Source organism: Molothrus aeneus, unplaced genomic scaffold (genome assembly GCF_037042795.1).
Source record: "Molothrus aeneus isolate 106 unplaced genomic scaffold, BPBGC_Maene_1.0 scaffold_371, whole genome shotgun sequence".
Classification (NCBI taxonomy): Eukaryota; Metazoa; Chordata; class Aves; order Passeriformes; family Icteridae; genus Molothrus; species Molothrus aeneus.
Window position 1 is genome coordinate 45986 of NW_027099039.1, and position 23780 is coordinate 69765.

At 54.5% G+C, this 23780-nt stretch overlaps 2 protein-coding genes and 1 long non-coding RNA gene across 10 annotated transcripts; all 3 read right to left on the minus strand.

Annotated features, from left to right (window-relative positions):
* Position 1: 1 nt before the first annotated feature.
* On the minus strand, positions 2 to 11070 carry SLC39A7 (solute carrier family 39 member 7). 8 transcript variants are annotated; one of them, XM_066571192.1, is made up of 10 exons: positions 10905 to 11070; positions 9051 to 9098; positions 8843 to 8890; positions 8617 to 8655; positions 8222 to 8260; positions 7724 to 7762; positions 5915 to 6016; positions 3859 to 4002; positions 1706 to 1902; positions 2 to 584 (listed from the first exon to the last, which is right to left on the minus strand). In XM_066571192.1, the coding sequence occupies exons 1-10, from the start codon at positions 11068 to 11070 to the stop codon at positions 333 to 335; spliced, it is 1074 nt and encodes a 357-aa protein (XP_066427289.1). In that variant the 3' UTR covers positions 2 to 332. The 8 variants fall into 8 exon arrangements, with proteins under 8 accessions (XP_066427289.1, XP_066427293.1, XP_066427291.1 ...); XM_066571196.1 differs by lacking the exon at positions 8843 to 8890; XM_066571194.1 differs by lacking the exon at positions 8617 to 8655.
* Positions 11071 to 12259: 1189 nt separating this feature from the next.
* LOC136570807 (uncharacterized) lies at positions 12260 to 14701 on the minus strand. Its single transcript, XR_010785569.1, has 3 exons — positions 14664 to 14701; positions 13584 to 13772; positions 12260 to 12392 (listed from the first exon to the last, which is right to left on the minus strand). It is a non-coding gene; the product is annotated as an uncharacterized lncRNA (long non-coding RNA).
* A 1599-nt stretch (positions 14702 to 16300) lies between these two features.
* LOC136570802 (tapasin-like) lies at positions 16301 to 23594 on the minus strand. The gene is made up of 7 exons (XM_066571207.1): positions 23548 to 23594; positions 21793 to 21981; positions 20578 to 20796; positions 18518 to 18771; positions 17444 to 17573; positions 16923 to 17267; positions 16301 to 16653 (listed from the first exon to the last, which is right to left on the minus strand). Exons 1-7 carry the CDS (start codon positions 23567 to 23569, stop codon positions 16553 to 16555), a joined length of 1260 nt encoding a protein of 419 aa, XP_066427304.1. The 5' UTR covers positions 23570 to 23594; the 3' UTR covers positions 16301 to 16552.
* Between the last annotated feature and the right edge of the window lie 186 nt (positions 23595 to 23780).

A 23780-nucleotide genomic window follows, 5' to 3' on the forward strand; every position in this document is an offset into this window, starting at 1 on the left:
CTCGTCGTCATCCTCACATTTTAATCCATCATGATTCGCCACGACGCCATCATTAGTGATAAAAAAACCCCTCCCACCCCCATCCCTCCAAATTCCCAAAAATCCCCCAAAATTCCCTGTCTAAACCCCAAATCTCCCATTTTTTTCATGCTTTCAACCCCAAATCTCTCCTTTTCCTCACGTTTTGAACCCCAAACCTCTCATTTTTCTCTCGATTTGGTCCCAAAATGGGATAGACTTAGCAACGGGCACCTCCCATTTCGCACAGGGCGGAGGGGGGGAGCCAAACGAAATTTGGGCTTTTTGGGTTTTTTGAGGAATTTTGGGAATTCCTACTCGTAGTAGGCGATGAGCAGCATCATGGCCACGCCGGCCAGCAGTGCCAGCAGCTGCAGCAGGGCCTGGCCGGGCCCGGAGTCCCTCAGGATTTCAGGCAGCACCGACACCGTCCCCAGGTAGATGAAGCCGCCGGCTGTGAAGGGGAGGATCCCCGAAATGGCGCCAGTGCCGGAGCCCTCGGCCAACAATGAGCAGGCGGCACCCGCCAGGGCGGCCAAGGCGGTCAGGAGCTGCAGGAGCATGGCCTGGAAAGGATACTGGGGTTACTGGGATGGACTGGGATGGAGTGGGAAGGGGCGAGGCCTCACCCGAGCAGCTCTTTCTGCCCTCACAAAATGGCGGCACCGGAAAATGCACAAAATGGCGGCATAGAGTGGGTGGGTGAAGCGCCCACCACAAGGGGACACTCTGGCACTCCCTACTCTATGGTTGGTCCTCCAACAGCCCCTTTTGTGCTGATTTTTCCCGCCCTAAACCCTTTTATCCCCTTTTTTACCCCAATTTTTCCCTGAATTCCACGTACAGTGGGACTGGGAGTGGAGTAATGCGGGTGAAGAGGGAACTGGGATGAACTGGTAAGGACTGGGAAGGGGTGGGGTCTCCCTCTCACGGGGCCTTTTCTGCCTTCACAAAATGACGGCACTGGAAGTGACCACAGAGTGGGTGATGTGCCCGCCACTAGGGGTGCTCGGCCCACCCAACTCTATGGTTGGTTCTCCTCCTTTTACCCCCTTTTTTTCCACCCTAAACCCTTTTATCCCCTTTTTTCCCCCTGAATTCCATGTGCAGAGGGACTGGGAGTGAGATAATGTGGGTGAAGAGGGAACTGGGATGAACTGGGAGGGATTGAGAGAGACAGGGAAGGGACAGGGCATCACCCTCATGGGGCCCTTTCAGCCCTCACAAAATGGCGGCACTGGAAATGACCATAGAGGTGGCAGCCACATTGCCCACCACTAGGGGGCGCTCTGCCCTCCACACTCTATGGTTGGTCCTCCTTCTCTTACCCTCTTTTTTCTCCTCATTTTTCCCTTTTTTTTTCCCCACCCTAAACCCTTTTATCCCCTTTTGTTCCCCTGAATTCCACATGCAGAGGGACTGGGAGTGAGATAATGTAGGTGAAGAGAGAACTGGGATGAACTGGGAGAGACTGGGAGGGACTGGGAAGGGGCAGGGCCTCACCCTCACGGGGCCTTTTCCGCCCTCACAAAATGGTGGCACCGGAAGTGACCATAGAGTTGGCGGCCGCACCGCCCGCCACTAGGGGGCGCTCTGGCCCTCCCACCACCCAAATCTATGGTCAGTCCTCCAACATCCCATTTTTTCCCCAATTTTTCCCGATTTTCCTCCAGTTTTTTTCTCCAACCTGTCCCTTGGAGCAGCCGGCTCTGAGCAGCATGGCCATGTCCCCCAGCTCGTGGGGCAGCTCGTGCAGCAGCACCGACAGCGCCGTCAGCGTCCCCCGGGCGGGGCCACCCCAAAACGCCGCCCCCAGGGCCAGCCCGTCCGTGAAGTTGTGGGCGGCGTCGGCCGCCAGGTTCAGGTAGCCAGAGGCTGCCATGGCTGTGGCAAAAGAGCCCAGAATTAGCCCGAAATTATCCCAAAGTCACCCCAAAACTGTCCTCAAATTCAGCTGAAAGTCACCTCTAATACACCCCAAATCAGTCCCAAAATCAGCACAAAGTCACCCCAAAATCGCCTCTAAAACACCCCAAAATTACCCCAAAATCGGCCCCAAAGGCACCCCAAAATCCCCTATGAAAGACCCCAAAGTTACCCCAAAATCAGCCCAAATTTATCTCCAAAATGGTCCCAAAATCAGCCCAAAGTCACTCATAAAACACCCCAAAGTTTCTCCAAAATCAGCCCCAAATTATCCCAAAATCACCCCCAAAATCAGCCCTAAATTATCCCCAAAATAACCCCAAACCAGCCCCAAAGTCACCCCAAAATCATCTCAAATTTTCCCCTAAATCATCCCTAAAACATCCCAAAGTTACCCCAAAATTATCCCAATTTTACCCCTGAAGTCACCCCAAAATCATCTCCAAAATCAGTCCCAAGTCACCCCGAAATCATCTCCAAAATAGTCCCAAAATCAGCCCAAAGTCACCTCAAAATCACCTATGAAAGACCCTAAAGTTACCCCAAAATCAGCCTCAATTTATCCCCAAAATCACCTCCAAAGCCACCCTAAAATCATCCCAAAATAACCCCCAATGTCCCCAAATGTCCCCAAATCCCCTCAAAGTCCCCAATGTCCTCAATCCCCTCACATCCCCCAAATGTCCCTCAATGTCCCCAAACTCCTCAATGTCCCCAAATGTCCCCAATCCCCCCAAATGTCCCCAAATCCCTCAAGGGTCCCCCAATGTCCCCCAATGTCCCCAATCTCCATAAATATCCCCAGTGTCCTCAATGTCCCCAAAGTCCCTAAATCCACTCAAATGTCCCCAAATGTCCCTCAATGTCCCCAAATCCTCCAAATACCCCCAAAGTCCCCAAACTCCTCAATGTCCCCAAATGTCCCCAATCCCCCCAAATGTCCCCAATCGCCTCAAAGGTCCCCCAATGTCCCAAATTGTCCCCAATCTCCATAAATATCCCCAATGTCCTCAATGTCCCCAAAGTCCCTAAATCCTCTAAAAGTCCCCAAATCTCCCAAATACCCCCAAAGTCCCCAAACTCCTCAATGTCCCCAAATCCCCCAATGTCCCCAAATGTCCTCAATATCCCCAATGTCCTTAAATCCCCTCAAATGTCCCCAAATTTCCCCGATGTCCCCAAAATCCCCTAAAAGTCCCCAAATCCCCCCAAATATCCCCAAAGACCCCAAACTCCTCAATATCCCCAAATGTCCCCAATCCCTCAAGGGTCCCCAAATGTCCCCAATCCCCCCAATGTCCCCAAATGTCCCCAATCTCCACAAATATCCCCAATGTCCCCAAATCCCCTCAAAGTCCCCAAAGTCGCCAAACTCCTCAATGTCCCCAAACGTCCCCAAAGTCCCTAAATCCCCTCAAATGTCCCCAAATGTCCCCAATGTCTCTAAATCCCCTAAAAGTCCCCAAATCCCCCCAATGTCCCCAGTCCCCCCAAATGTCCCCAAACTCCTCAATGTCCCCAAATGTCCCCAATCTCCATAAATATCCCCAATGTCCTCAATGTCCCCAAATCCCCTCAAAGTCCCCAAACGTCCCCAATCCCCCCAATGTCCTCAATGTCCCCAAAGTCCCTAAATCCCCTCAAATGTCCCCAATCCCCCCAATGTCCCCAAAAGTCCCTCAATGTCCTCAGTGTCCCCAATGTCCCTAAATCCCCCTCAATGTCCCCAAATCCCCCCAATGTCCCCAATCCCCCAAATATCCCCAAATGCCCCCAAAGTCCCCAATGTCCCTCAATGTCCCCAATGTCCCCAAATGTCCCCAAATGTCCCCAATCTCCATAAATATCCCCAATGTCCCCAGATCGCCCCAATGTCCCCAAAATCCCCTAAAAGTCCCCAAATCCCCTCCTCACCTGCCCTCTCCCCGTCCGGGCCCTTCCTGTGCTGGCCCTTGGCGCCCTTGGTGGCTTTTGTCCCCTTGGTCCCCTTGGTGCCCTTGGTCCCCTTGGCGTCGCCGTCGGCCTCGTCCTCGCTGGAGCTGTGCTTGGCCTTGGGGCCTGCGAGCCAAAAATCACAAAATTTCACCCGAAAAATCGGCTCCAAAATGGTCAAAGCTCACCCCCGAAAAGCAAAACTCCGGCAGAGATAGCGAAAATTCACAAAAAAGTTATCACACAAATTCCCCCTAAAGCCGCATTTTTTCCCAAAATCCCCATTTTTTCCCAAAATCCCCAATTTTTTCCTCCAAATTCCCCCTAAAGCCGCATTTTTTCCCAAAATCCCCATTTTTCCCAAAATCCCCAATTTTTTCCTCCAAATTCCCCCTAAAGCCGCATTTTTTCCTAAAATCCCCATTTTTTCCCCAAATCCCCGATTTTTTCCCTCAAATTCCCCCTAAACCCCAATTTTTTTTCCCCAATCCCCAATTTTTTCCCCCCAAATCCCCATTTTTTCCTGGTTTTGCCCAAAACCCCCATTTTCCCCCCCCTAAATCCCCATTTTTTCCCCTAATCCCCAATTTTTCCCCCAAATACCCAATTTTTTCCCCCGAATTCCCAATTTATCCCCCAAATTCCCCCTAAACCCAAATTTTTTCCCCAAATCCCCAAATTTTTCCCCCAAATTCCCCCTAAAGCTGCATTTTTCCCAAAATCCCCATTTTTTTTCCCAAATCCCCAATTTTTCCCCCAAATTCCCAATTTTTTCCCCCGAATTCCCAATTTATCCCCCAAATTCCCCCTAAACCCAAATTTTTTCCCCAAATTCCCCCTAAAGCTGCATTTTTCCCAAAATCCCCATTTTTTTTCCCAAATCCCCAATTTTTTTCCCCAAATCCCCAAATTTTTCCCCCCAAAATCCCCAATTTTTCCCCTCAAATCCCTATTTTTTTCCATCAGAAAACCCTATTTTTCTCCCCCAAAATCCCCCTAAATCCCCGTTTTTTTTTCCCAAAATCCCCATTTTTCCCCCCAAATCACCATTTTCCCCTGGTTTTGCCCCAAACCCTCATTTTTGCCCCCAAAATCCCCATTTTTTCCCATCAGAAAAACCCATTTTTCCCCACCTAAATCCCCATTTTTCCCCCAAATCCCCAATTTTTCCCCCCCAAATCCCAATTTTTCCCCGTTTTTGCCCAAACCCCCTATTTTTTCCATCAGAAAAACCCATTTCCCCCCCAAAATTCCCCCTAAATCCCCATTTTTCCCCAAATCCCCAATTTTTCCCCCCCAAATCCCAATTTTTCCCTGTTTTTGCCCAAACCCCCTCTTTTTTCCATCAGAAAAACCCATTTCCCCCCCCAAAATTCCCCCTAAATCCCCATTTTTCCCCAAATGCCCATTTTCCCCCCAAAATCCCCAATTTTTTCCCCCAAATCCCCAATTTTTTCCCCCAAATTCCCCCTAAACCCCAATTTTTTCCCCAAAACCTCCATTTTTTCCCCTAAAATCCCATTTTTTTTTTCCATCAGAAAACCCTAATTTTCTGGGTTTTTTCCCCCCCAAATCCCCATTTTTCCCCCCCTAAATCCCCATTTTTTCCCCAAAATTCCCCCTAAACCCCAATTTTTTCCCTCAAAATCCCCATTTTTCCCCCCCCAAATCCCCATTGTTCCCCGTTTTTGCCCAAACCCGATTTCCCCCCAAAATCCCCAATTTTTTCCATCAGAAAACCCCATTTCCCCCCCAAATCCCCATTTTTTCCCCAAAATTCCCCCTAAACCCCAATTTTTTCCCCCAAAATCCCCAATTTTTTCCCCCATAATCCCCAATTTTTTCCCCCAAAATCCCCAATTTTTCCCCCCAAAATCCCCATTTTTTTCCATCAGAAAACCCCATTTTCCTCCCCCAAAATCCCCGTTTTTTTTCCCCAAATCCCCAATTTTTTCCCCCCAAATCCCCGTTTTTTTCCCCCAAATCCCCATTTTTCCCCGTTTTTGCCCAAAATCGCGGTTTTTAGCCCCATGCTGACCGTGGCCGTGGCCGTGGCCCCCGCAGTGCCTCACTGCCAGCTCCACGCCCAGGAAGGTGACGATCCCGGCCAGCACCCAGAGCCCCACGGCCAGCGCCGCGCCTGAGGGACACAAAAGGGACCAAAAGTGGCAAAAATGGCACCGAAACGGTGAAAAACAGTGAAAAACGGTGAAAAATGGCGAAAAAATGGTGAAAAAAGGGTGAAAAACGACGCTGAAATGGTGAAAAAATGGTGAAAATGGTACTAAAATGGCGAAAAAAAGGTGGAAAATGGAACTAAAATGGTGAAAAAAGGGTGAAAAAAGGTATGAAAATGGTGAAAAAATGGTGGAAAATGGTGAAAAAATGGTGAAAAAATGGTGAGAAAACTGATACGAAAATGGTGAAAAAAGGGTGAAAAACGACATGAAAATGGTGAAAAACTGGTGAAAAATGGTATGAAAATGGTAAAAAAGGGTGAAAAATGGTGCTGAAATGGTGGAAAAATGGTAAAAAAGGGTGAAAATTGGTACTGAAATGGTGAAAAAAGGGTGAAAAATGGTACGAAAATGGTGAAAAAAGGGTGATAAAAGGGTGAAAATGATACGAAAATGGTGAAAAAAGGGTAAAAAATGGTACTGAAATGGTGAAAAAACGGTGAAAAAAGGGTGAAAAATTGAACTGAAATGGTGAAAAAAGGGTGAAAAAAAACTGTGAAAAAAAGGGTGAAAAACGGTACTAAAATGGTGAAAAAAGGGTGAAACTTGGTACTGAAATGGTGAAAAAAGGGTGAAAATGGCACCAAAAATGGCAAAAAATGGTGGGAAATGGCAACAAAATGGCTGACCCAAAATAGACAAAATGGCTCCAAAATGGGCCCAAAATAGAACAAGATTGGCCCAAACTGGCAGAAATGGCAAAAAATTGGCCCAAAATAGTTGAAAATAGGCCCAAAATGGCACCAAAATGGGCCTAAAATGGAAAAAATGGGCCTAAAATGGCACCAAAATGGGCCTAAAATGGCACCAAAATGGCCCAAAATGGAAAAAATGGGCCTAAAATGGCTCCAAATTAACCAACCCAAAATGGCCAAAAATGGCCCCAAACAGCCCCAAAATGGCCCCAACTGTCCCCCAGTGGCCCCAAAATGGCCCCAAAATGGCAAAAATGGGCCAAAAATGGTTGAAATTGGTCAAAAATGGCCCCAAAATGGCAAAAAATGGCACCAAATTGGCCGCAAATGAGCCCAAAATGGCTTCAAATTGGCCCCAAAATGGCAAAAATTGGCTCCAAAATGGAGCAAAATCTGCCCAAAAGGGCCAAAAATGGCACCAAAAGGGCCAAAAATGGCTCCAAAATGGAGCAAATTTGGCCCAAAATGGCTCCAAAATGGCCAAGAATTGGCTACAAATTGACCGACCCAAAATGGCCAAAAATGGCACCAAAAGGGCCCCAAAAATGGCACCAAAAATGACCAAAATGGTTTCAAAAAATGGCTACAAATTGCCTGACCCAAAATAGCCCAAAGTGGCTCCAAAATGGCACAAAAATGGCCCCAAAATGGCCCAAAATGGCCCCAAATTGGCCCAAAATGGCTCCAAGTGATCCTAAAATGGCCTCAAATGTCCCCAAATTGTCACCAAGTGTCCAAAGTGGCTCCAAACAGACACAAAGTGGCCCCAAAATGGCCAAAAATTGGCACCAAGTGGCCCCAAAATGAACCCGAATGGCCCCAAATGTCCCCAAAGTGTCCCTAAACCACCCCCAACCCCCCAAAATGACCCCAAAATGTCCCAAAAATGTCCCCAAGGTGTCCCCAGGCTCTCACCGTGCCCATGGTGGGAGTGGCCGTGGCCCTCGTGGTGCCCTGAGGGGACAAAAGGGTCCCAAAATTGTCCCCAAAATGTCCCCAAGGTGTCCCCAAACCCCCTAAATCCAGCCCAAATCCCCCCAAAAATGTCCCCCAATGTCCCCAAGGTGTCCCCAAGCCCCCTAAACACCCCTCAAACCACCCCAAAATGACCCCAAAGTGTCCCCAAAGTGTCCCTAAACCACCCCCAACGCCCCAAAGTGACCCAAAAATGTCTGAAAATGACCCCCAAATGTCCCCAAGGTGTCCCTAAACCCCCTAAATCCACCCCAAATCCCCCCAAAAATGTCCCAAAATGACCAAAAAATGTCCCACAACGTCCCCAAATTGTCCCCAACCCCCAAAGTGTCCCCAAGCCCCCTCAAACCACCCTAAAATTACCCCAAAGTGTCCCTAAACCACCCCCAACCCCCCAAAATGACCCCAAAATGTCCCAAAATGTCCCCAGGCTCTCACCGTGCCCATGGTGGGAGTGGCCGTGGCCCTCGTGGTGCCCTGTGGGGACAAAAAGGGTCCCCCAAGTGTCCCCAACCCAGCCAAGGTGTCCCCAAGGTGTCCCCAAGTCCCCAAAGTGTCCCTAAACCCCCTAAAACCGCCCCAAATCCCCCCAAAAATGTCGGCAAATAAAAAAATGTCCCCAAGGTGTCCCCAGGCTCTCACCGTGTCCCCAAATCCCGCCCCAAATCCCCCCAAAAATGTCCCCAAACACCCAAAAAATGTCCCCAAATACCCAAAAAATGTCCCCAAGGTGTCCCCAGGCTCTCACCGTGTCCCCAAATCCCACCCCAAATCCCCCCAAAAATGTCCCCAAACACCCAAAAAATGTCCCCAAGGTGTCCCCAGGCTCTCACCGTGCCCATGGTGGGAGTGGCCGTGGCCCTCGTGGTGCTCTGTGGGGACAAAAGGGTCCCAAAATTGTCCCCAAAGTGTCCCCAAGGTGTCCCAGTGTCCTCAAATGACCCCAAAGTGTCCCCAAGCCCCCTAAACCACCCCCAACCACCCCAAAATGATCCAAAAGAGACCCCAAAACGACCCAAAGTGTCCCCAAATGTCCCCAAGGTGTCCCCAGGCTCTCACCGTGTCCATGGTGGGAGTGGCCGTGGCCCTCGTGGAGCTCATGGGGGGCTGTGGGGACAAAAGGGTCCCAAAATTGTCCCCAAAGTGTCCCTAAACCCCCTTAAAACCACCCCAAAAATGTCCCCAAACCCCCTCAAAGTGTCCCCAAGGCCCCTAAACCCCCCTCAAACCACCCCAAGGTGTCCCCAAGGTGTCCCCAGGCTCTCACCGTGCCCATGGTGGGAGTGGCCGTGGCCCTCGTGGTGCTCATGGGGGGCTGTGGGGACAAAAGGGTCCCAAAATTGTCCCCATTTTGTCCCAGTGTCCCCAAAACATCTCTAACCCCCCCAAAACCACCCCAGAAGTGTCACAAAGTGTCCCCAAGGTGTCCCAGTGTCCCCAAAGTGTCCCTAAACCCCCTAAAACCACCCCAAACCCCTCAAAACCACGTCAAAACTGCCCCCAAAACCACCCCAAAGTGTCCCAAAATCCCGCTAAAGTGTCCCCAAAGTGTCCCCAGGGTGTCCCCAAGGTGTCCCAGTGTCCCCAAACCCCCTAAAATCACCTCAAATCCCCCCCAAACTCCCTTAAAACCACCCCAAAACGCCCCTAAAACCACCCCGAAATCCCTCAAAATCCCCCCGAAACTTCTCCAAGGTGTCCCCAGGGTGTCTCCAGGGTGTCCCCGGGGTGTCCCCGGGGTGCCACCCACCCAGGGCGTGGGGGATGAGGTGCAGGAAGGCGTCCCCCAGCAGTCGAAGTGTCCCAGTGTCCCTAAACCCCTCAAAACCACCCCAAACCTGCCCCAATCTTCCCCTGAAATGCCCCAAACTGTCCCCAAACCACCCCAAAACTTGTCCAAAGTGTCCCCAGGGTGTCCCCAAAACCACCCCAAAGTGTCTCCCAAATCCCCCTAAAGTGTCCCCAAGGTGTCCCGGTGTCCCTAAACCCCCTAAAACCACCCCAAAACCCACCCCAAAGTGTTCCCAAAGTGTCCTAAAATCCCCCTAAAGTGTCCCCAGGGTGTCCCACTGTCCCCAAACCCCCTAAAACCACCTCAAATCCCTACAAACTGCCCTAAAACCACGCCAAAATCCCTCAAAAACCCCCTAAAACCACCCCAAAGTGTCCCCAAGGTGTCCCAGTGTCCCCAAACCCCCTAAAATCACCTCAAATCCCCCCCAAACTCCCTTAAAACTACCCCAAAACCCGCCTAAAACCCCTCAAAAACCACCCCGAAACCACCCCAAAACCCCTCAAAAACCACCCCAAACCCCCCCGAAACTTCTCCAAGGTGTCCCCGGGGTGTCCCCGGGGTGTCCCCGGGGTGCCACCCACCCAGGGCGTGGGGGATGAGGTGCAGGAAGGCGTCCCCCAGCAGCCAAGTGTCCCAGTGTCCCCAAACCCCCTAAAACCGTCCCAAAACCACCCCCAAAGTGTCCCAAAATCCCCTAAAGTGTCCCCAAGGTGCCCCAGTGTCCCCAAACCCCCTAAAATCACCTCAAATCCCCCCCAGAACCCCCCTAAAACCACCCCAAAATCCCTCAAAAACCACCCCAAAACCCACCCCAAACCCCCCCAAAACCACCCTGAAGTGTCCCCAAAGTGTCCCAGTGTCCCTAAACCCCCTAAAACCGCCCCGAAACCGCCCCAAAAACCTCCCCAAAACCACCCCAAAGTGTCCCAAAATCCCCCTAAAGTGTCCCCAAAGTATCCCCAGGGTGTCCCACTGTCCCCAAACCCCCTAAAAGCACCTCAAATCCCCCCCCAAACTCCCCTAAACCACCCCAAAATCCCTCAAAAACCACCCCAAAAACCACCCCAAAACCACCCCAAAGTGTCCCCAAGGTGTCCCAGTGTCCCCAAACCCCCTAAAATCACCTCAAATCCCTGCCAAACTCGCCCTAAAACCACCCCAAAACCCGCCTAAAACCCCTCAAAAACCACCCCGAAACCACCCCAAAACCCCTCAAAAACCACCCCAAAACCCCTCAAAAACCACCCCAAACCCCCCCGAAACTTCTCCAAGGTGTCCCCAGGGTGTCCCCAGGGTGTCCCCGGGGTGTCCCCGGGTGCCACCCACCCAGGGCGTGGGGGATGAGGTGCAGGAAGGCGTCCCCCAGCAGCCCCCCCGCAGCGAAGCTCAGCAGCAGCCGCAGGAGCCCCCGGCGCCGGGGGGAGCCCGAATCCCCTGGGACCAGGAGCAGCACCAGGTGTGGGGCCAGGGACACGCCCAGGGCTGCCCCCATGGTCTGGGGAGAAAAAAAGGAGATTTTGGGGTGAAAAACGGGGATTTTGGGAAAAAAAAATGGGGGTTTAGGGGCAAAAAACGGGGAGTTTGGGGGTGAAAAAATGAAGATTTTAAAGAGAAAAAATGGGGGGTTGGGGGGTTAAAATTGGGATTTAAGGGGTTAAAATTGGGATTTAAGGGGTTAAAATGGGGGGTTAACGGGTTAAAATTGGGATTTGAGGGGTTAAAATGGGGATTTGGGGGGGATCCCGAATCCCCTGGGACCAGGAACAGCACCAGGTGTGGGGCCAGGGACACGCCCAGGGCTGCCCCCATGGTCTGGGGAGAAAAAAGAGAATTTTGGGAAAAAAAAACATGGTGAGAAATTGGGGGAAAAAACGGGGATTTAGGGGCAAAAAACGGGGAGTTTGGGGGTGAAAAAAACAAAGATTTTGGAGGGAAAAAAGATAATTTCAGGGGTTAAAATGGGGTTTAAAGGGTTAAAATGGGGTTTTGGGGGGATTTAAAGGGATTTTGGGGGTCCCAGAGGGGATTAAAAGGGGATTTGAGGGGTTCAAATGGGGTTTAAGGGGTTAAAATTGGGATTTGGGGGGGAGCCCGAATCCCCTGGGACCAGGAACAGCACCAGGTGTGGGGCCAGGGACACGCCCAGGGCTGCCCCCATGATCTGGGGAGAAAAAAAGAGAATTTTGGGGTGAAAAATGGGGATTTTGGGGAAAAAAAATGGGGGTTTAGGGGCAAAAAACGGGGAGTTTGGGGGTGAAAAAATGAAGATTTTAAAGGGGAAAAAATGGGGGGTTGGGGGTTAAAATTGGGATTTAAGGGGTTAAAATTGGGATTTAAGGGGTTAAAATGGGGATTTGGGGGGGAGCCCGAATCCCCTGGGACCAGGAGCAGCACCAGGTGTGGGGCCAGGGACATGCCCAGGGCTGCCCCCATGGTCTGGGGAGAAAAAAGAGAATTTTGGGAAAAAAAAAAAAGAGAATTTTGGGGTGAAAAACGGGGATTTTGGGGAAAAAAATGGGGGTTTAGGGGCAAAAAACGGGGAGTTTGGGGGTGAAAAAAACGAAGATTTTTGAGGGGAAAAATGAGAATTTCAGGGGTTAAAATGGGGTTTAAAGGGTTAAAATGGGGTTTTGGGGGGATTTTAAATGGATTTTGGGGGTCCCAGAGGGGATCTGGGGGGATTACAAGGGGATTTGAGGGGTTCAAATGGGGTTTAAGGGGTTCAAATGGGGATTTGGGGGATCCCGAATCCCCTGGGACCAGGAGCAGCACCAGGTGTGGGGCCAGGGACACGCCCAGGGCTGCCCCCATGGTCTGGGGAGAAAAAAGAGAATTTTGGAAAAAAAAACATGGTGAGAAATTGGGGGAAAAAACGGGGATTTAGGGGCAAAAAACGGGGAGTTTGGGGGTGAAAAAACGAGAATTTCAGGGGTTAAAATGGGGTTTAAGGGGCTAAAAATATTTGGGAAGAATAAAAGAGAACTTTGGAAAAAAAAAGTAGTTTGGGAGGGAAAAAAATGAAGATTTGGGAGGAAAAAATGAAGATTTTGGAGGGGAAAAAGGGGGGTTTGAGGGAGTTAAAATGGGGTTTAAGGGGTTAAAATGGGAATTTTGGGGGGTCCCAGAGGGAATCTGGGGGGATCCTGAATCCCCTGGAACCAGGGACACCCCCAGGGCTGCCCCCATGGTCTGGGGAGAAAAAAGAGAATTTTGGGGTGAAAAATGGGGATTTAGGGGCAAAAAAACGGGGAGTTTGGGGGTGAAAAAACGAAGATTTTAAAGGGAAAAAAATGGGGGCTTGGGGGGGGTTAAAATTGGGATTTAAGGGGTTAAAATGGGGTTTGGGGTGCTTAGAAAAAAATTGGGGGAAAAAAAGGGAATTTTGGGAAATTTTTGAGGGGATAATGGGGATTTAGGGGCAAAAAGCAGGGGGGGGTTGGGGGTGAAAAAAATGAAAATTTTGAAGGAAAAAATGAAGATTTGGGGGGGTTAAAATGGGGTTTGGAGACAGAAATGAGGAGTTTGAGGAAAATTAGAGGGAAAATTGTGGACTTTGGGGGTGAAAAAGTGAAGATTGAGGGGGAAAATGGGGATTTAAGGGGTTAAAATGGGGGTTTGAGGGGTTAAAATGGGGTTTGGGGGAGCTCAGAAAAAAATCTGGGGTGAAAAATGAGAATTTGGGGGGGGAAAATTGGGGTTTGAGGGGTTAAAATGGGGTTTAAAGGGTTAAAATGGAGTTTGGGGGGTCCCAAGGGGGATTTTGGGGGTCCCAGGTGGAATCTGGGGTATTTTTAAGCTATTTTGGAGCATTTTTTTGGGGGTGACTTTAAGTTATTTTGGGGCATTTTTGGGGTAATTTTAGTGCATTTTGGGCCATTTTTGGGAGGAATTTTAGGGCGTTTTTTGGGGCCATTTTTAAACTATTTTGGGCATTTTTAGTGGTGATTTTAAGCGATTTTGTGGCATTTTTTGGGCAGATTTTGGGGCATTTTTGGGGGTTCTCACCTGTAGCCACACCTGGGCGGTGTCTGGGTGGGTTTTGGGGGGTCCATAGAGGTGGGGGTGGGGCTCGTGGGGGTGCCCCGAGGCTGGGGGGGGGTCCTGGTGCCCCTCCCCCAGCCCCAGCACCACCAGGGTGAGGATGAGGAGGGGGAGCCCCATGGGGAGGGGCAAATTGTGGGGAGGAGGAAGGTCCTGGAAAGGGAAAAAAAAAGAAGATTTTTAGGTCTTTTTAAACCCCTTCCCCACAAAAAAAATCCCAAAATATCCTCAGGAACCCCAAAAACACCACAAGAGCCCCCAAATTCCCCTGAGGAACCCTAAAATCCCCTCAGGATTCCCCAAATCTCCTCAGGATCCCTCAAATTCCCTCAGGACACCTCAAATCCCTTCAGGATCCCCAAAAACTCCTTAAGATCACTCAAAACCCTCTCAGGATCCCCCAAAATTCCTTCAGGATCTCCCCAAGCCCCTGAGGAACACCGAATCACCCCAAGACCCCCCCAAATCCCTTCAGGATCCCCAAAACTCTTCGGAATCTCCCAAAATCCCCTCAGGATCTCCCCAAATCCCCTCAGAATCTCACCAAATCCCCTCAGGATCACCCCAAATCACCCTCAGGACCCCCAAACACCCTCAAATCCCCTGAGGATCCCCCAAATCCCCTCAGATCACCCAAAATCCCCTCAGGAACACCAAAATTACCCCAAGACCCACAAAATCCCCTCAGGATCCCCTCCAAATCTCCTCAGAGCCCCCTCAGCACACCCCAAACCCCCTCAAGACACCCCAAATCCCCTCAGGATCCCCCAAACCCCCTCAGAGCTCCCTCAGGACGCCCAAAATGCTCTCAGGATCCCCCACATCCCCTCAGGATCCCCAAATCCCCTCAGACCCCCCTCAGGAGCCCCAAACCCCCCTCAAGATTCCCCTCAGGATTCCCCCAAAGCCCCACTCCACCTCCCCAATACCCATCCCAAACCCTTTCTCTGACCCTTCCCGGCCTTCAGCCCCTCCAGGACACCCCAAAAATCTCCTCAAATCCCCCGAAATTCCCCCAAAATCTTTGGGGCGATATTCCAGTACCTCCAAAAGCCCGGGAACGTGGCACAGCGAAATCTCGCGAGATTTCCCGCAGGAAGCGGGGCGCGGCCGAAGGGCAAAATCCGCCCGTAGTAAAGATGGCGGCGCGGCTTCGGGCAAAATCTCGCGAGATTTGGAAAAAAGGCGGGAAAATGGGAGTGACGGAGGCGTATTCAAGATGGCGGCGGTGTCTGAGGGGAGTCGCGGAGCTTTCTCCGGTGTGAGAAACGCGAGTCACTTTTTAAACAATTTAAATTTTAACAGTGAAAATATAGGTATAAAACCAGTATAAAACCTGTGCACTGGGATGCTCCCCTGTGCATTGACCCTTTAGTGTTCTCAGAAATGTCCCCTCTGTCCCCCTGTGCTCACTGGGGACATTTTGGGGACGAAAGAGCCTGGGGATGTCCTCGGTGGCACTTTGGCACCGCTCGGCTACCACACAGTGACCAGGCCTGATGGGACACCCAGTGAAATAAAACCTGATAATGTCACCTACTGTCCCCAGGTGGGCGTTGGCCTCCCACAGCCCCTCAGCCACAGCCATCTTGGCCACCAAATCCTTGGGGACATCTGGGGACTCCTCATTTGTCCACTCCAGGGCTGATTTGATGTCCCCGAGCAGGCGCTGCAGCTCCCGGGGGAACGCGGTGGCTTTGTCACACGAGGCCACCAAACGCTCCAGCAGCCCCAGGGCCGCCTCCACCTCCTGTGTCCTCCTGATGGTCACCTCGGTGGCCATGTCCCTCCGGATGTCACAGAGCATGGTGGCTTTCCTGGCCAGGAGGGCCCAGCTGTCCTCCAGCGTGGCCACCCACCCCTGCCACATGCGCGCCACCATTGTCACACGTTTCCTGGGGGTGCTCCTGTAGGTGGCCAAGGCTTGGCTCAAGGAGGTGACACCGCCATCAACATCACGGGTGACATTGTAGCGCTTCCAGGTGTCCTCAATGCGCTGCAGGGTGGCCCGGAGCTCTTTGGTGACGTCCTCCAGCTCCTGTTCAGGTGTTTTGGGGACACCAACAGCCTCATGTCCACGTGTAGCCTGGGCATGGTGGCCAGCAGCTCGCCAGGAGGGCCACCACAGTGACCTGTGGCACCAGCAGGGCTGGGGACAGCTGGGGAGGGGACAGCAAAGGTGTCAGGGACATGGTGGCACTTGTGGTGTCCCTTTGTCCCCCTCCTTAGAGGGCTCTGCTGTCCGTCTGTCCCTTTCTTGTCCCCTCTGCCACCTCCCTGCCCCCTCTCCCCTCCGCGTGACCCCTCTTCTCCTCCTCCCGTCGCACCTCTTGGGGCTCCATGGTCACTGGGGACATCTTGGTGACACCTTGGGGACACCTTGGGGACGCTCCGGTGACGAACGAACCCCGGGACTGGCTCCGGTCAAGGCACGGGAACGGCGCCAAGAAAATGGAGGAATCGCCTCAGGAGGCGCCGGAAAGGCCCGAGCGGGATCGGGAGGGGCCGGAAAAGCCCGAGCGGCTTCGGGTGGTGCCGGAAAGGCCCGAGCGGGATCGGGAGGGGCCGGAAAAGCCCGAGCGGCTTCGGGAGGGGCCGGAAAGGCCCGAGCGGGCTCGGGAAGCGCCGGAAAAGCCCGAGTGGCTTCAGGAGGCTCCATCCCAAACCCCACACAGGACACATCGGTTTGGGGGGATGTCACCCCCCGTTTATTTTGGGGACATTTGGAGACGTTGGGGACTTTTGGGACATTGGGGACATTTGGGGACACTGGGGACATTTGGTGGGTTTGGAGACTTTGGGGACATTTTGGGACTTTGGGGTCATTTGGGCCATTGAGGATTGGGGACATATGGGGACATTTGGGGGACACTGGCGACGTTGGGGGGGTTTGGGGACTTTGGGGACGTTTGGTGACATTGGTGCCATGGGTGTCACCTCCCCGCCGAGGGCCACAGGCGCTGGCAGAGCCCCCCGATGACAAAGGCCACCAGGGCCATCCCCGCCATGTCCTCCACGCTGGGCCCGGTGTCACCTGCGGAGACAGTGGGGACACATCAGTGACAGCCCCGGGTGGCACCCTGTGTGTCCTGGTGTCCCCAGCCGTGTCCCTGTGTCCCCAACTCTGTCCCCAGTCCCACCCCAAGTATCCTCAAGCCCATCCAGGTGTCCCCAAACCTGTCCCTGATGTCCCCAGGTGTCCCCAGCTCCAACCCTGGTGTCCCCAGATCCTCCAAACCCTGATCCTCGTGTCCCCAGGTGTCCCCAAGCCCATTCCAGATGTCCCCAGGTGTGTCCCCTCACCTGTCACGTGCACGGTGACCCTCAGTGGCACATCCCACGCCGCGTGTGTCACCAGGCAGCTGTAGCTGTCCCCCGCTGTCCCCTTGCCCACGCTCAGCCCCGCGCTCCGGCTGAAGGTGCCGTCGGCCGCGCGCCGGTGCCCCGAGCTCCAGCTCAGCCCCGTCCCGGTGTCCCCAGGGGCGGTGGCACCCTCAGGTGTCACCGGGAGCGGCCGGGGGTCCCCCCGGGCCTGGCGCTCCCAGCGGATCCCAACGTCCAGAGGGAAAAATCCGACGGCGTCGCAGCGGAGCTGGGCAGGGACACCTGGGGACAGCTGGGAGGGGAGCAGGGACACCTGGGGAGGGGCTGGGGACAGACGGACGGACAGTTAGGGACACTGGGACGGACTGGGAATGAACTGGGAGTGAGCTTGGAGGGACTGGGAGGAACTGGGCACAGCGAGGGGCACTGGGACATACTGGGAGCCCCATGCAAGCCCCGCCCACCCCTCCCAAGCCCCGCCCACCCCTCCCAGCACTGACCAATCACGTTCATCCGCAGCACCTGCTGCAGCTGCCCGAGGGGCGTGGCCACGGAGCAGACGAAGGAGCCGTCATCGGACACGGAGAGCGGCGGCAGCTGCAGAGACACCTCCAGAGCGCCCCCTGACGGCTGGGAGGGACAGGGAGGGACTGGGATTGACTGGGAGGGAACTGGGAGGGACTGGGAACCACTGGGAGTGAACTGGGAGGAATTAGGAGGGACTGGGAACTGGGTGTTCCATGCCCACAGCGGCCCCTAGCGGCCAGGAGGACCCAACCCCCCTGTCCCTCAGTGGCGCCTCTCGGTGTCCCCACATGGAACTGCAGCCCCTGCCCCCCATTGCGGGAGGAAGGGACTGGAACGGACTGGGATGGCCTGGGAATGGACTGGGAGCCACTGGGATGGGACTGGGAACCAGGGGTTCCTTGCCCGCAGCACCCCCTGGTGGCCAGGAGGACCCAACCCCCCTGTCCCTCAGTGGCGCCTCTCGGTGTCCCCACATGGAACTGCAGCCCCTGCCCCCCATTGTGGAAGGAAGGGACTGGAACGGACTGGGAATGAACTGGGAGGGGACTGGGAGCCACTGAGAATGGACTGGAACGGACTGGGAAGGAGTGGGAGCCACTGGGAATGGACTGGGAGGGCCTGGGAACCGGCAGTTCCACAGACACAGCGCCCCTGGTGGCCAGGAGGACCCAACCCCCCCCACCCCGTCCCTCAGTGGCGCCTCTCAGTGTCCCCACACGGAACTGCAGCCGGGTTCTGTGGACTGGGATGAACTGGGAGGGCCTGGGATGAACTGGGAGGGCCTGGGAACCGGCAGTTCCACAGACACAGCGCCCCTGGTGGCCGGGAGGACCCAACCCCGTCCCTCAGTGGCACCTCTCAGTGTCCCCACACGGAACTGCAGCCGGGTTCTGTGGACTGGGATGGACTGGGATGAACTGGGAGGGCCTGGGAACCGGCAGTTCCACAGACACAGCGCCCCTGGTGGCCGGGAGGACCCAACCCCGTCCCTCAGTGGCGCCCCCGGTGTCCCCACACGGAACTGCAGCCCCTGCCTTCCCCCTCACCTGCGTCCCCCCAGCACTCCAGGGGGTGTCCCCGTGTCCCCCCAGCAGCAGCAGCACCCCCGGCGCGGCCTCGGTGACGCGGTTGGTGGCCGAGTCGAAGGCCAGCAGGCGCCGGGTGACGCCGTCGCGGTGCCACAGCCACTCCAGGGCGAAGGGGACGCCCAGCCAGGGGGGGGTGAAGGAGCAGTGCAGGGTCTGGGGGGTCCCCAGGAGCCCCCGCAGGGTCGGGGTCAGCGTGGAGATGGCCAGAGAGGCTGGGGGGGAGGGGGAGAGGGGTTATGGGACATTGGGGACAACGGGGACATTGGGGACACTGGGGACAATGGGGGGACACGGGGGCATTGAGGGTAAGGAGACATTGAGGGGCTTGGGGAGCATGGGGACAATGGGGGGACATTGGGGACAATGGGGGGACATTGGGGACGTTGAGGGTAAGGAGACATTGGGGGACAATGGGGGGACATTGGGGGGAAAGGGGACAATGGGGGGAAAGGGGACATTGGGGACATGGGAGGACATTGGGGACAATGGGGGCTTGGGAACAAGGGGACATTGGGGGACTTTGGGGACATTGGGGACAACGGGGACAATGAAGGGACATTGGGGACAATGGGGGGACATTGGGGACAATGGGGGGACATTGGGGGGTTGGGGAGATTGGGGACGTGGAGACAATGAGGGGACAATGGGGACATTGAGGGGCTTGAGCATGGGGACAATGGGGACAATGGGGACATTGGGACAATGGGGGGCATTGGGGACACCGGGGCATTTGGAATATTGGGGACAATGGGGGACATTGGGGGGGTAAGAGCGCATTGTGGTGGTGGGGGGACATTGGGGACATTGGGGACATTGGGGAGGACATGAGGAAACTGGGATGGGGAACACGGGGTGACACTGGGGGTGACACATGGGGGGACATTTGGGACCATGGGGAGACACAGGTGCCAATGACACAGGTGCCAATGACAAAGGTGACAATGACAAAGGTGACAATGACACAGGTGACAATGACAAAGGTGACAATGACAGGTAATAATGACACAGGTGCCAATAACACACACAGGTGACAATGACACACACAGGTGCCAATAACACACACAGGTGACAATGACACGCACAGGTGCCAATGACACACACAGGTGACAGTGACACACAGGTGGCAATGACACACACAGGTGACAGTGACACACAGGTGCCAATGACACAGGTGCCAGTGACACACACAGGTGACAATGACACACACAGGTGACAATGACACGCACAAGTGACACACACGGGTGCCAATGACACAGGTGACAATGACACATGGGTGCCAGTGACACACACAGGTGCCAATGACACACAGGTGCCAATTACAAAGGTGCCAATGACACACACAGGTGCCAATGACACGCAGGTGACAATGACACACACAGGGTGACACACACAGGTGCCAGTGACACACAGGTGCCAGTGACACACACAGGTGACACACACAGGTGCCAGTGACACACACAGGTGACAGTGACACACAGGTGCCAGTGACACACACAGGTGACACACACAGGTGCCAATGACACACACAGGTGACAATGACACACACAGGTGACAGTGACACACAGGTGACAGTGACACACACGGGTGCCAATGACACACACGGGTGCCAATGACACAAGTGACAATGACACATGGGTGCCAATGACACACACAGGTGACAGTGACACACACAGGTGCCAATGACACACACAGGTGACAGTGACACACAGGTGCCAATTACAAAGGTGCCAATGACACACACAGGTGACAGTGACACACAGGTGACAGTGACACACACAGGTGACAATGACACACACAGGTGACAATGACACACACAGGTGACAGTGACACACAGGTGACAGTGACACACACGGGTGCCAATGACACACACGGGTGCCAATGACACAGGTGACAATGACACGTGGGTGCCAATGACACACACAGGTGACAGTGACACACACAGGTGCCAGTGACACACAGGTGACAGTGACACACAGGTGCCACCCCCAGGTGCCACCGCCCCGGGTGTCCCCTCTCACCGTTGACCCTGGGCGGGTCCCCCGTGCCCTCGTGCAGCAGCACCGTCCCCTCCCTGTGCGCTGTCCCCAGGGCCAGCAGCCACCAGCGCGTCCCCAGCCCCGGGTGGCACCGCGGGGACGGCCCCGGCGGCGGCGGCAGCAGCGGCACCGTGGGGCTCAGCTCGCACCGGGGGGGCTCCCGGGAGGGACCCCAGAAATCCTGCAGGACCCCCAGGGAGTCTGGGGGGGAAAAGAGAGGGGGTGAGATACAGGAACGGCCCCAAAACCGCCTCAAATATCCCCAAAATCACCCCCCAAAATGCCCCCAAAATTCCCCAAAAACTGCCCCCAAAATTCCCCAAATCCTCCCCCTAAATGCCCCCAAAATTCACCAAAAACTGCCTCAAATATCCCCAAAATCCTCCCCAAAAATGCCCCAAAAATTCCCCAAAAACTGCCTCAAATATCCCCAAAATCCCCCCGAAAATGTCCCCAAAAACTGCCTCAAATATCTCCAAAATCTCCCCCGAAAATGCCCCCAAAATCCCCCCCAAATTGCCCCCAAAATCCCCCCAAAACTGCCTCAAATATCCCCAAAATCCCCCCCAAAATCCCCCCCAAATTCCCCAAAACTGCCTCAAATATCCCCAAAATCCTCCCCAAAATGCTCCCAAAATTCCCCAAAATCTGCCTCAAATATCCCCAAAATGCCCCCAAAATTCCCCAAAAACTGCCTCAAATATCCCCAAAATCCCCCCAAAATTCCCCAAAAACTGCCTCAAATATCCCCAAAATCCCCCCAAAATTCCCCAAAAACTGCCTCAAATATCCCCAAAATCCCCCCAAAATTCCCCAAAAACTGCCTCAAATATCCCCAAAATCCCCCCCAAAAATGCCCCCAAAATTCCCCAAAAACTGCCTCAAATATCCCCAAAATCCCCCCTGAAAATGCCCCCAAAATTCCCCCAAAACCGCCCCAAACACCCCCAGGACCGCTCAAAAAACCCCAAAATGGCCCCCAAACCCCCCAAAAACCCGCCCAGGACCCCCCCAAAAAACTCCCAAAAATCGCCACCAAACCCCCCAAAACCCCTCAGAACCCCCAACCCCCCCCCAGAACCCCCCCAAAAACCCCCTAAAATCGCCCCCAAACCCCCCAAAAATCGCCCCCAAACCCCCCAAAAATCGCCCCCCAACCCCTGGCGTCCCCCCCAAATTGGGGTGGGGGTCCCTCACCGATGACATCGAAGGTGTTCTGGGGGTCCCGGGGGGTCTCGGGGTGCGGGGGGGCCTCGGGACCCCCCAAAAATCGGAGCAGGGCCCCGCGGGGGGAGGGGGAGCCGCGCTGGTCCAGGAGGGGGCAGCGCAGGGCGGGGGGCGGGGGCTCCCCAAAAACCGCGAGCGCCCCCCAAATGTGGGACAGACCTGGGGGGGGGCAAGAAAAGGGGGTTTGGGGGGGTTTGGGGGCGATTTGGGGGCGATTTTAGGGGGATTTTGGGGGGGGATTTGGGGGAATTTGAGGGTGAATTGGGAGGGGTTTTGGGGGGTCCTGGGGGGATTTTGGGGAGATTTTAAGGGGATTTGGGGGTGCATGGTGAGGTTTTGGGGGGATTGGGGGAGTCCTGGGGAGGTTTGGGGGGAGTTTGGGAGATTTTGGGGTGGATTTGGGGGGGATTTTGAGGGGTCCTGGGCGGAGTTAGGGGGAATTTTGGAGGAATTTGGGGGCGATTTTGGGGGGGATTTTGGGGGGATTTGGGAGGAGTTTGGGGCGGGGGTCTTGGAGGGGGGATTTGGGGGTACAGGGGAGGTTTTTGAAGGGAGTTTGGGGGGGATGTGGGGAGATTTTAGGGGGATTTTGGGGGGTCCTTGGGGAGGGGGATTTGGGGGAATTTGAGGGTGAATTGGGAGGGGTTTTGGGGGGTCCTGGGGGGATTTTGGGGAGATTTTAAGGGGATTTGGGGGTGCATGGTGAGGTTTTGGGGGGTCCTGGGGAGGTTTGGGGGGAGTTTAGGAGATTTTGGGGAGATTTGTGGAGGTTTTGGGTGGAGTTTGGGGGATCTTGGAGGAGTTTGGGGTGGATTTGGGGGGGATTTTGAGGGGTCCTGGGCGGAGTTAGGGGGAATCTTGGAGGAATTTGGGGGCGATTTTGGGGGGGATTTGGGGGTGATTTTGGGGGATTTTAGGGGGATTTGGGAGGAGTTTGGGGCGGGGGTCTTGGAGGGGGGATTTGGGGGTACAGGGGAGGTTTTTGAAGGGAGTTTGGGGGGGGATCTGAGGAGATTTTAGGGGGATTTGGGGGGGGGATTTTGGGGTAATTTGAGGGTGAATTGGGAGCGTTTTGGGGGGTCCTGGGGGGATTTGGGGGGGCATGGTGAGGATTTGGGGGCAGTTTGGGAGATTTTGGGGTGGATTTGGGGGGGATTTTGAGGGGTCCTGGGCGGAGTTAGGGGGAATTTTGGAGGAATTTGGGGGCGATTTTGGGGGGGATTTGGGGAGAATTCGGGGGGTCCTGGGTGGCATTTGAGGAGATCAGGGGAGGATTTAGGGGATTTTGGGGGGGCTAGGAGGGATTTAGGGGGTCCTGGGGGGATTTGGGGGCAGTTTGGGGGTCCTGGAAGGGGATTTTGGGGGGCCCAGAGGGGTTTTGGGGGCATCGCGGCAACGTCCTTGCAGGATTTGGGCATTTGGGGGGGGTTTGGAAGGTTTTGGGGGTGCCGGAGGGGTTTTGGGGGTCCCGGGAGAATTTTGGGCGGTTTTGGGGGGGAAACAGAAATTTGGGGCAATTTTGGGTCGGGAATTTGGGGTCACGTCCCGAATTTGGGGTTTCCGCATTTTGGGTCGTCCCGAATTTTGAGGCTTCCCGGATTTTTTTGGGGTGGTTTTCTCAGGATTTGGGGGTCGGGGAGGGGGCCGGGGTTGGGATCCGCTGGGATTTGGGGTCGGGGGGGGATTTTGGGGTCCCGATTTTGGGGTTTTTGGGCCCCTCCTCACCCAGCAGCAGCCACGCTCCCATCGCTTTCTCTTTCGCTTCGGGCCACGCCCACTGCCCCAAAAACTCCGCCCCAAACCCCCAAAACCCCAAAAACAGCCCCAAAAATCCCCTCAGGGGCTTCGGCCACGCCCCACACCCCAAAATTCCCCTCAGGGACCCCAAAAATTCGGGGTCAAACCTTCACAGAAACCCCAAATTTCCCCCTCAGGGGCTCTGGCCACGCCCCCAACTC